This window comes from Oryctolagus cuniculus, chromosome 2, assembly GCF_051225735.1.
Source record: "Oryctolagus cuniculus isolate XC-2025 breed Fujian yellow rabbit chromosome 2, ASM5122573v1, whole genome shotgun sequence".
Classification (NCBI taxonomy): domain Eukaryota; kingdom Metazoa; phylum Chordata; class Mammalia; order Lagomorpha; family Leporidae; genus Oryctolagus; species Oryctolagus cuniculus.
Window position 1 is genome coordinate 153,963,696 of NC_142868.1, and position 12,037 is coordinate 153,975,732.

Consider the following 12,037-nt stretch of genomic DNA (forward strand, 5'->3'; position numbering starts at 1 on the left):
CATTGGAGGGTGAACCAACGGCAAAAGGAAGACCTTTCTCTCTGTCTCTCTCTCTGACTGTCCACTCTGCCTGTCAAAAAAAAAAAAAAAAAAAAAAAAAAATTAGAAGTTTAAACTTAAAGGCTTTATTCAGATGTCCATATGGTACCTGAATAGAGTTACTTTAGGTGTTAATCTAAAAATATGGCAATATCGAGTTCATATGTTAGTTTACTGAGGTTAAGTTAAATGTTGTTCTTTTAGAAAAAGAGAAAATACTTGAGTATTTTTTCTGTAGTTAATGTAGATTTAGGATTCTTTAGCAAATGAAAAACTGAAATTTTTTAAAAAAATTTCTTCAGTATTGTTCATAATAATTTGAACTCTTTAAAGCTACCAAATAGATTTCATGATTTTAAGTGTTTTTCAGGGTATTATTTTAATGAATATCTCAGTTTAATTCATTGCTGTTATTTATGCTGAGAAAATTGTTTTAGGGAGAGATCGGTACGTAACAACTTAAGCTTAATTTACTATGTAAAGGTTCATTTCAGTATTCTAAGATCATTTTGTTTTCAACATTAATGTCACATTACTGAATAAGTTAATGGAAACCACATAAAAAAGTCAGTTACCCTTCTTTCACCTCAGAAGACCCAAACGGAAGAATTATTTGCTTATGCTGCAACCATCTTGAAAAGCTTAAAGGGGTAGTTTAAAAATGTGGCTTGCTTATCTTTTCCATATTTTGTAGTCATTCTTGGAGCCATACTTTTCCATAATTCCTGCTTATTTCACAGTGAAAACTTTCTAGCCATTGAACTTTTTAGGTTGCTTATTAAGCTTTAAGAAGAAGTAGGGTCATTTCAGGTAAGAAAATCTGTTTTAAGTTTGCCGAGGACTTTGCTGAAATCTTTTTAAAGACTTAATTTTTTTTATCAGTTTTATAGTTTTGATAGAGGAGCAAATTTTCCAAAATTAATTTCTTGCAAGAAGTCATTGACTTTAGACTATTTAAAAATTAGAGACCTAAAGAAATTGTTGATTTCCTCCTTCCAACATGATCTTAGCAGAGTCACACCATAAAAACTTGATCCTTTTATGGCATTCAAAAAGTGATTTTATACTCAATAAATTTAGCACATCAGTAAATTTGAGTTCTGCCTGAAGATGTTTAATTATTGTGCTCATTTCATCCAATCATTTATCTAGGACAGCAGCATGTATGACTGTTCATACTGGAACATGTTCAGGATTGAGTGATCATTAGTGTTCACTGCTGGAGGAGTGGCTCAGGGGGCTTTTCAGTTTTCTTCATAGCTCATATCAACATGGAGCTCTGTATTGTGTAGTATCATACTGAATTAAAGCCAAACTGCTGATTTTCCTTTGAAAATATGTTCATCCTGGCAAGAGTTCTGTGTATTTGATTATTTTAAAGCCAATTAGATTTTTTTTGTAATGAAATGGCATTTTTATTAAGGAAAAGAATATATTATGAAACTTTTTTGAATACCATAGAACATAAATACATTGTTAGTCTATATTATGTAGCATAAGCTGTAAAATTAATCTTAAAAGTATCCTTATAGGCTTTTCCTGGAAAAATTAAAAGGGAAGCAAATTAGACTGAAAAATGTTATTTCAGACTTTTCACATTTGGAGTAAAAAATCAATGTAAATACTGTATAAGGATAACATACAATATATTTGATAGTATAAATACAGAAAGTTTATATATTTAAATATGAAAATATAAAGTATTTCCTAATATACTTAATATTCTATACTAATAAGACAAAAACTGAAATTTTTAAAAATCATTGAATAATGCTTATTTTTCTGGTTCTTTATAGTTAGATACATCCATTCCTGATAATTCTACACAAAGTTGAACTAGAATAAATGGGCAGCTCTTTGCCTTTAAATTCCAAGAAAGCAAATTTGTAAAGTTTTACTTGAGCTTTTAAATGTTTCTTTAAAAATTCTTTCCAGTTATAGCTGACATTACCTTCATCTGAAATTTCAGTTTACTTTGGTAAAATGTAATTTTTGTATTATTTCTTTTTTTAAAAAAAAAATTATTTATTTATTTGAGTAGTATAGTTACAGACAGAGGTAGAGACAGAGAGAGGTCTTCCATCTTCTGGTTCACTCCCCAAATAGCTGCAATGGCCTAGCCAAAGCTGGGAGTCAGTGGCTTCTTCTGGGTCTCCGACACAGGTGCAGGGGCCTAAGCACTTGGGCCGTCTTCTGCTGCTTTTCCAGGCCATAAGCAGAGAGCTGGATTAGAAGAGGAGCAGCTGGGATATGAACTGACATCCATAGGGGTTGCCAATGCTGCAGGCAGAGACTTAGCCTACTACATCACAGCGCTGGCCCCTGTGTTTATTTCCCATAGAAAACATTTTGACACTTTTGCAGCTGGTGAATTCTCACCAAAGTATTAAAATAACAAAAACAAAATGCCTTCAAAATACCTAAAATGCTTAATGTAATAGAGATCAATGGTTGTTAAAATCTTCTAAATCTAAGTTGATTTGAAAAGCCTCAGGTGGTTCCATTTTTCTGTGGTGTGAATTCATGTTAGTACGAAAAAGGAGTATCTGCGCATAGCCTAATTCACGGGGAATATCAGCAGTTTGAAACCAGTAAATGTAAAACCAAAAAACTTCTAGTTTAGGATATTTCTCCATAGAAAATAGAGAAAAATGTACTAGATGGGAGAGAAAAGGGAAAGCTTAATTGTGATGAATGCTTTAGTGTAAGACAAGGCACCTGGGATAGTATCTCTTGTTAGTTTCAGTTTGGTTCTGGTTTCATCATACACTATGCATTTCCTGAAATGCCAGCACATAGCAACTCAAATGATTTTTTAAAAATTTCTTTGTTATATAAATCTCAACTATGTCAAATACTGTAGCTTCTACAGTTATTTTTGTTAGATTACTCAGTATTAAGTTTGCCCTCTGCATGATTTGGTAGTGTATAGTATTTGTCTTCTGGAAAATCTGGTGATGAAAAAATAGAAATGTAGTTTATTTCTGAGTTCTCTTGTAAGAAAATCTAACTTAGTTCTTAATAGAATATATAGGATGGTCTTAATGTGTCATTGTTCAGGGAAGTGGCTACTAAATGTGAAAATCTATTTTCTGTATTATGTGATTAGAGACTGACAGAAAATAAAAGCTAAGTCCTAAGTATAAAGGTAAATGATCTACCTAAGGGTATCCACATTGTACTTTTGAGGCTTTGGCAATATAGGGTTATGAAAAAACGTTGGAGCTATAAATTTTGCAGTTTCAAAGAATGTATATAGTAAGGTTCTTGAGGGCATTTAAGGGTAAATTTTCTTTTAGTTCAATTTAGAGCAATTTGAATAGTTAGCAGTTTTGTCAAATATCACAGTTGCTGAATTAATCTTAAAATGGAACCTCTATTTTGCTGTTACAACTTTCAGTGTTTTAAGAGAAATATCTGTGGCGTAGTTTATACTCATGGTTCTGCCCTTCTAGATGTGGAAGTTGGATTGTCTTTTCAGGATCACACAGAAATTTTGGACACTTGCCTTTATTCCTGAAATCATCATTAATTTCTCCTTTTGCAGTCCACTCTATATAATAGCCTTTTAGGTCTAACCAGCTATCACAGGATGTAAAAAACTAACATCTAAAAAAACAGGGTTACTCAAGGTAGAGGAGTCATCACTTTTCATCTCAAAATATTTCTTTTTACTTTGTGCCCCCTTTCCTCTGATAGATCTGTTAAATCATTCTTAGGACCTTAGCTTTTACTAACTTTTCATTCGAAAAAAAAATTCATACTTAAGGTCTGAGAGTGAGACCATTTCATTGCTATGTAAAAGGATGTGTTGCTTATGCAATGAGGGGCAGGGCTAGCTAACCTCTCTTGGCACCTCCAGGAAACTACCCAGCTCTGCTGGGGAAGCTGCACACAGAAAAGGAAACAGTTACTACTCCACGGTGAGTAACCCTGTTTTCTCCTTATTTCAACTTCTGACTGTTTTCATTGATTTTTTTTTAAAAAACTTGTGTGTCAGACTTGGGAATATTTCCTATTCTCAGAGTTAATTTTAAATCTAGCAGTATATAGGATTTCTCTTTACCTAGCAACCCTTTATTCATATAAAAGTGAGAACTAGCCTTTCATTTGTGTTTATAGTTATCGATGCCAAGGATTGAATTAGATAATAGAACACAGAAATAGGCCAGATGTCTCTTGTGATTCTCTTATACCTTGAAGTGGGAAGAAACATATCAGTGCTTGGTTTTATGTCTTTTATGTTTGTTTTTATTTGGGAGGAGGATTATTAGGATGAGTAGGGTGTTCCTTCACTAATACATAGGAGAAATTTTGTGTTATTGATCACAGCTGTTCCATGACAAGTCATGTAGCCCATATTTACATATTTTATTTGTGTTATATATCTATATTTTTATTTTGTTAGTCATTTCTTCCTTTTCTACCATCCTTCCTTTCCTACTTATGGTTATTTTCATAGTTCTTCTATAATCAAATCTAAAGAGGATTGCCACCTAGTGGTACAAATAATATAGTTGTGAAAAATTAGTATGTCTTTTTAGTGGCAGAAATATTTTAATAGAAAGGTTTTTTTTTAAATAAACTAGATGGTTTGGTACTCTAGGACCTATGAAACTGATTTAAGTTTATTATATAGATGGTATCACTTAAAATGTGTTGAAATTATTTCTCAGAATTAGATTTACTTCCTGGAGTGAAATGATACTAGTTTTATAAAATGAACTAGTGAATGAGTATTGGTAGAGTGATGATATTAAAGTTATATATATTCTTATTACGTTAGCCTTTTGTTTTTAATATTTATTTATTTATTTGAAAGAGCAACAGGGAGAGATGGAGAGGCACCCTCTGGTTGACTCCCCAAATGGCCACCAAAGCTGGTCTGGGCCAGGTTGAAGCTAGGAACCAGCAACCCTCCACCGTTACCTCCCATATCGGTAATAGGGGCCCAAGTACTTGGGCCATCTTATTAACTTCCCAGACACATTAACAGGAAGAGCCAGGACTCAAACGGTCTTTCTAATATGGAATGCCATCCCTTCTAGAGTGGCTTTCAATCAGCAGATAGATCTGTAAGTGTAGACAGCATGTTAAAGTCTGTTCAGCTGGCATAACACACATAACTAAAAGTTATCAGAGCAGTACAACCTGGGCACACCTATGCCTATAATGTGACCATAGAGATACAATCAGGAAGTCTTCCTTGGGTAGTGAAAAGAAGAAGATCAGAAGAAATATTTTGTGTAAATATTTATACTTGCTGACAAATACTTAGCATAAAACATGTCAGCTCAATTAGAGTATGATTAATTTGTGGTATGTAAGAAAAGATCAAATTAAATCTGAATCTTAGGTAAGCATAAAAGGAGCTTGTGGTAGGTAAGAAGTAAATTAAAACTGAAATATGTATCTAACTAGATACCTTATTTACATATTTATATATATCTGTATCTGGAACAACCCTATTTTCTTATTATGTTAATATTTAAAATCTTATACAAGATGGCATTTTTTAAATAAAAAATAGTATTTCTTTAGATTTTTTAGTAGGAAAGAGATTCACTGACCTATGGATTAAAAAGAAATAGCAAAAAGGACTCTGCTACCATTTTTTTTTTTTTTTTAATTTTTTTGACAGGCAGAGTGGACAGTGAGAGAGAGAGAATGGTCTTCCTTTTGCCGTTGGTTCACCCTCCAGTGGCCGCCGCGGCTGGTGCGCTGCAGCCGGCGCACCGCGCTGATCCGATGGCAGGAGCCAGGCGCTTCTCCTGGTCTCCCATGGGGTGCAGGGCCCAAGCACTTGGGCCATCCTCCACTGCACTCCCTGGCCATAGCAGAGAGCTGGCCTGGAAGAGGGGCAACCGGGACAGAATCCGGTGCCCCGACCGGGACTAGAACCCGGTGTGCCGGTGCTGCAAGGCGGAGGATTAGCCTAGTGAGCTGCGGCGTTGGCCCTACCATTTGTTTTTAAATGCGATTACAGTGTGATTGGTATTACTAGAACCAGAAAAACATACAACAAAACTTCAAACTGTCAAATGATAATAGAGATTACTTCTTAAATCTTAATTGTAAGAGTGATGTGACCATAATTAGAATTCATGCTTGATTGATTATTACATGGTAGTAGTTATGGACTGGGTAAGATATAATTACAGCTGTACATTGGAAAACTACTTATGTTTATAGAAGCAGTGGGGAGACAAGTATTCTCAAACGACAATCTATGACATGCACTTACCCGTGCTCTAACAAGAATGAGGTGGGAGAGGCAGTAACCCTCTTGCTTTATCCTTAGTACTCTCTAAGCACAGGCTTTTCTCTTTGTTGATGAAATCTAATTTCAATTGACTCAAAGTTCATTGTAAAGGAATTGGAGTTTATTTTTTATCGACCAGGTTTTGGATATTTATGTACTTTTTGATCACACACAAATTTTCAGGATGCATATGGAAGCTGTTGCCAAAGGTTGGGGCTTTATAGAATGAAAACTAAATTTAAACAGGATTTTGAACTTCAAAGTCTCTTAAAAAGCAAACTAGCATTTTATCCTATAAAATACTTCTAAGTTTTGAAATAAGTTAGTAAAACAGAAGCCACGCTATCAGCTTTGTTTTGCATCTTCAGAAGGTTTTGCTATCCTAGGCACCAAAGTATGGCATAAAATACAGTTCAGTATTCAGACATTTTAATAATAATGTTATCATTACTTAGATAAATAGCAGAATTCATAACTCAAATAATGACATGGAAATAACCCGTTTAATTGAACAACTTTTGAAAGGTATGCAGTAGATCTGTGGGTATGTTTGGTTAAAAACTAGCATTTTCTTCATTACAAGGGCTGAGTGGTCAGTTCATCAGTGATAAATAGTAATAATACAATTTCTCTTTATTAATTAGCCTCATATGAATATACTTACATGTTTCCTGGACCTTTGTGCCCATGTTCCTCTTCTTAGAAAGTAATGTGTCTTTGTTTATAAGCTACTGAATTTAACCTCATATTTTGAAATGTTGGAAATTATTTTTTCTTTGAAGAAAATTGAATTTCAGGTAGATAGATTCGTATTGTATAAAATCTGTTCTTGCATACCTAAAAAGTGACATGTAACCATTTGATGAGTTTAGCTAGATTTTATTGTGGTGACAATTCTTTGTGGCAGCTCTTTAATTAAAAAGTATGTTTTTGCATCTGAATTTCTTCAAAATGAGTAGCATTTTGCTGCAGATGTTAGGAAATATCCCTTTTGCTAGTTTTAAGAGGAAAGGAGCTGATCATCTAAAGCAGCTTATATTATATATGCTTAATAAAATTTGATTGTGAGTTTTAACTGTTATTAAACCATTTTAAAGCTGACTTTTCTTTGTAAAGGTATAAAAGTTTATCATCAGATCTAAGCTTTTACAATTGAAAATTAAATATCAACATGTTTCTTTGGGAGATGAATTTTTTTCCTTGAAGTCACTAAATTAACATTTTCTTTAAGATTAATGTTTCAGTAAAAAATGTATTGTTAATCTTCAGAAGGATAGAATAAAGAAGTGTTGAAGATGGGAAATCTATATTTCATAAAAGAACATTTTTTTGTTTTAATTTAAACATTCTAGCAATGAGACTTTCTCCTTTAATCCTTCATGATGCTTCATATTGGTATTATTAGTAAGTGTAAGCACTCTTGTTTTTATACAGGGTACCAAGTATGGTGTCCTTGGAAGAGACAAAGTTGTATACTGGGCTTGAATATGGTATGTGACTCCTAATCTGAGTAAATCTGTGCATTGTTTTGGTCAGTTACTCTCCAAGTGTTAAAATGGAATAGTTTAATAGCTAGGGTTTTCTTAGTCTCTTTGTTATAAAAATGTATATTAATTATACAGTGAACAATAGTCATTTTTACTTTTTCTGGAGAGGCTAGACAATTTTTTAAATAGTCAGTAGGGGCTAGCGTTCTGGTGTTGCAGGTAAAAGCTTCCGCCTGCAAACCAGCATCCCATATGGGTGCCAATTCAAGTCCTGGCTGCTCTATCTCCAATCCGTTCTCTGCTAATGCTCCTGAGAAGGGAGCAGAAGATGGCACAAATCCTTGGGTTCCTGCCACCCATGTGTGAGACTCAGAGGAAGCTCCTAGCTTCAGCCCAGCCCTGCCCTGGCTGATAGGGCTATTTAGGGAGTGAGCCAGCAGATGGGAGGGTTCTGTCTGTCTTTCTATGTCTCTGTCTCTGTCTCTCTAACTTTGCCTTTCAAATAAATAAATACATCTTTAAAAAATAACAATAAAAAAAGAATAGCCAGTAAACAGAAACCTATCAGTAAATCAGTATTTGAGTGATTTATGTATGCAGATGTAGGTGCCCATGTGGGATGTCGGTGCTGCAGACCATGGCTTTAACCTGATGTGCCACATCACCACCCCCAGAAGTAGGCTTTTATACTGTTCATTTATAGTTAGAACTCTTTTAGGACTGATACACTTGATGTGAATGAAAATGTTGTAATCCTTATATTCTAATAATCTTCATATCGTAGTGATTTAAATTTTTTAGTAATGTTTATTGGAAACATTTCATTGTATTAATTTAATGTTCTGAATCTAACACTAATAGATACTTAGCACATTTCTTCATTGCTGGATAAATAGTTATGTACATTGATTGCTAAGGTATAATTATTTTCTTGAGTTGACTTACCAATGACTAATTCAAAAATTCATACACTTCTGATCTCTAATGACTAGAGCATTTGAAATATTGGCAAAAATTGTTTTTCTCTTCCTCTTCTCCTTGTCTTTTCCATGATCCTGCCAATAAGGCTTTATAAATAGTTCATTTCAAATGTGGAGGTTTTAGAAGTTATTCTGCATCTTGCATAGCCACTAATCCAACTATGATAAAGATAGACTTGTTTATTTTTTGCCCGGATACTTTATCTCCTCTTAACATAAGCTGCTGCTATAAATTTTGATAAGTCTGAAGATCATTCTGTGTCTAAAATTCCTTCTATTTTTTTTTTTTTTTTAAATAGATCTATCTAGAGAGAACCATCGAGAAGCAATTGCTAGGGTCATAAGGAAACTTCTTAGTAAGTATATATGTGCATTTCACTTATTTGTACTATTAAATAGTTAGGAATTATATTCTATAGCATGCATGCTTTTTACTTAACATTTTAAATTCTAAGTGGTGGGGCCAGCATAATGGTGTAGCAGGTAAAGCTGCCACCAGTGACACCAGCAAAGTGCCTTTTTGTGTCCCAGCTGCTCCACTTGTAATCAGCTCCCTGCTACCCATGTGGGAAATCCACAAGAGGGTCCTGGCTCCTGGTTTCAGCCTGGCCCATTGCAGTCATCTGGAAGTGAACCGTGGATGGAAGATCTTTGTCTCTGTCTCTTGTTCTCTCTCTCTAACTCTTTTAACTAACGGAATGGGATTCATAGAGTAGTTCATAAAGTATTTTAACTAAAATTTTTTTTCTTCTATTGTAGACCACATACTTGTTAATTCAGAAGATGATACAAAGTCATTGTTTCTTATCATAAAGGTACAGTTGTCATTTGATAGTTGCATAATTATTGTGATTAGGCTTGACTTGATGACTTGTAAATAAAATTTGAAATTTTGTGACACAGATTATTGGAGACCTTTTGCAATTCCAAGGATCTCACAAGCATGAATTTGACTCCCGATGGAAAAGTTTTAACTTAGTAAAGAAATCAATGGAAAATCGGGTCAGTATTTTCACCCAAGTGTTTAAATTAGTTTTTTTAAAAATGTGTAATAATACTTTGATTTGGGTATTAGTCATTGTACAGAGCGAGTTTCCCTATAAGTCAAGGCAGCATGTTTAAAAATACATAACGACTGTAAAAAACATAGTGTAAGTCAAGTGGGTCCTGGAAGAAAATATATTTTCCTTGCGCAGATTCATCTATCAGTTTCCATGATTGTATCTGAACTCCCAATAGAAATGTGAAGAACATTATTTAGCCTGCCTTCTAAAAGCTTGAAGGAATTAAAAATAAGGAATTGTCACAAGCATAAATTTAAAGCATTGCATTTCATGTAAATAAATCAGAAAAAGATAACATTGCATTTGTGCTCTGGCAGAAATCTGTGTAAACTTCTCTGGGAGCAAAGAAGGAGGACCACCTAAATGAGCCAGGAGGTGTTCATAGCACTGTTCTTCTGTAGGAAGACTTTCTTTTTATAAGAGACATTTACTGAAATCGGTTCTTCAAAGATGATATGAAGTAATTGTTTAGAGAAGTGGTGTTAAGTATTTTAGACAGAGGGTATGTCATATGCAAGTGCAGGGAGATAAAAAAAAGTGTGGCACGTTTTAGGGAGCAGTAGCTGTAGGGAAGAGTGGTAGGGGGTAAACTAGGTTGTTTATATTTTGCTTGTTGAGAAAAAATGCTTTGGTTTCATATTTAGTAGTGCAGGTGCCATGAAAGGTTCTTAGGTAGATCTGAGCTGGACATTGGAAAGATCAGTATTCAGTTCACTAACACTGAAAAGCTTTGCTACAGCTGAAAAAATAAGTGCTGGGAGATTGATACTGGAAACAGGGAGAGCTGTTAAACTACTATAGTCCAAGTGAAGATACAGAGCCTGAATGAAATCACTTACAATTGGGATGGAGATGAGGCATTTTGAAGAAGATGCAGTTGTGGGTACTTGCTGGCTAATTAGATGAAGATGTGAAAAGAGAACAATCTTTGAAACATGGATATGTATTTTGGTGACTAGGTAGGAGATCATGTGTGTTAAAGCTTGTACTAATACTATAATTTTTAGCAATATAAATGATTCTCTATTCTGTAGTAAACTTGGAGTTACCCTAAAAGGCTATTAATATAACAGATGAGCAGTTTTCTTAGTAGCCTTTTTTTCTACTTAGAGTATTTAATTGAGTAAGAAACAACTCTGTTGCTCTCCGTATCTGGATCTGTTAATAACCTGTCAGAAAAGAGCAGTGTTGGATATGAAAGGGAGGTGATTCTCTTATTAGCCTTAACATTAATACCATCAAGATGGTATTTGTTTAGAATTAATGAAGTTAGGGGCCAGTGCTGTGCCATGGCCAGTAAAGCTGCCGCCTGCAGTGCCAGCATCCCATATGGATGCTGGTTCAAGTCTTGGCTGCTCTACTTCCGACCCAGCTATCTGCTACAGCCTGGGAAAGTAGTGGAAGATGGCCCAGATTCTTGAACCTCTGCACCCTCATAGGAGATCTGGAAGAAGCTCCTGGCTCCTGTCTTCAGATCAGCGGAGCTCTGGGCTGGAGAGAGATACAGAGTTGCATAATTATATGGAGTTGCGGCCAACTGGAGAGTGAGCCAGCCAAGTAGAAGACCACTCCCCACTTCTCTCTCTGTGTAACTCTGACTTTCAAATAAATAACTCTTTAAAAAATAATAATAATTACCCCCACCTTTCAGCGTTGGGACTACCATGGACCTTTTTTGAAGTAATTTTTCATTAAGGGATTCAAAGGAGTCTGTTGAAATCATTTTGGGAAAATCTTGAGGTGTTTGCTGCTTTGTTTTCCAGCTCCATGGGAAAAAACAACATATCAGAGCACTGTTGATTGACAGAGTAATGTTGCAACATGAGGTAAATTGCTTTTTCACTTGTGACTTTTTTAAATGCCAGTTTTCCTATGTTTATTTACTTATTTATGTTTTTCCTAATAAACTTTCAACAAACACTTTGGTTTGTATTGTTTTCTTAGTTAAGAACACTAACTGTCGAGGGTTGTGAATATAAAAAGATACATCAAGATATGATTAGAGACCTTCTTCGTTTATCCACAAGTTCCTACAGTCAGGTAAGGCTTGTCTACAGACTGTCATCCTAACACTCCCATTTTATTACATGTCATAGTCAACCTGGTAGGAAGTAAGAAAACCAGAACTAAAGGCAAGGGCCCTTTAATTCATATTGGCTCAGGAAACACTTCATATTGCCAATATATTCAAGTTAATTTTGCTAC

The 12,037-nt window shown here is 34.7% G+C and overlaps 1 protein-coding gene across 9 annotated transcripts in view; it reads left to right on the forward strand.

Annotated features, from left to right (window-relative positions):
• PSME4 (proteasome activator subunit 4) overlaps positions 1 to 12,037 on the forward strand; it is a 102,705-nt gene that overhangs the window by 55,219 nt on the left and 35,449 nt on the right. For 8 of the 9 annotated variants that reach the window (XM_070069121.2, XM_051842888.3, XM_089327655.1 and 5 more), the window contains 6 exons: positions 7,736 to 7,791; positions 9,068 to 9,124; positions 9,528 to 9,583; positions 9,672 to 9,770; positions 11,596 to 11,658; positions 11,777 to 11,872. In XM_070069121.2, the coding sequence (XP_069925222.1) occupies positions 7,736 to 7,791; positions 9,068 to 9,124; positions 9,528 to 9,583; positions 9,672 to 9,770; positions 11,596 to 11,658; positions 11,777 to 11,872 (427 nt within the window). Of the gene's footprint in view, positions 1 to 3,901; positions 3,963 to 7,735; positions 7,792 to 9,067; positions 9,125 to 9,527; positions 9,584 to 9,671; positions 9,771 to 11,595; positions 11,659 to 11,776; positions 11,873 to 12,037 lie in introns of all 9 variants that reach the window. The other variant, XM_089327656.1, reaches the window with a different exon arrangement.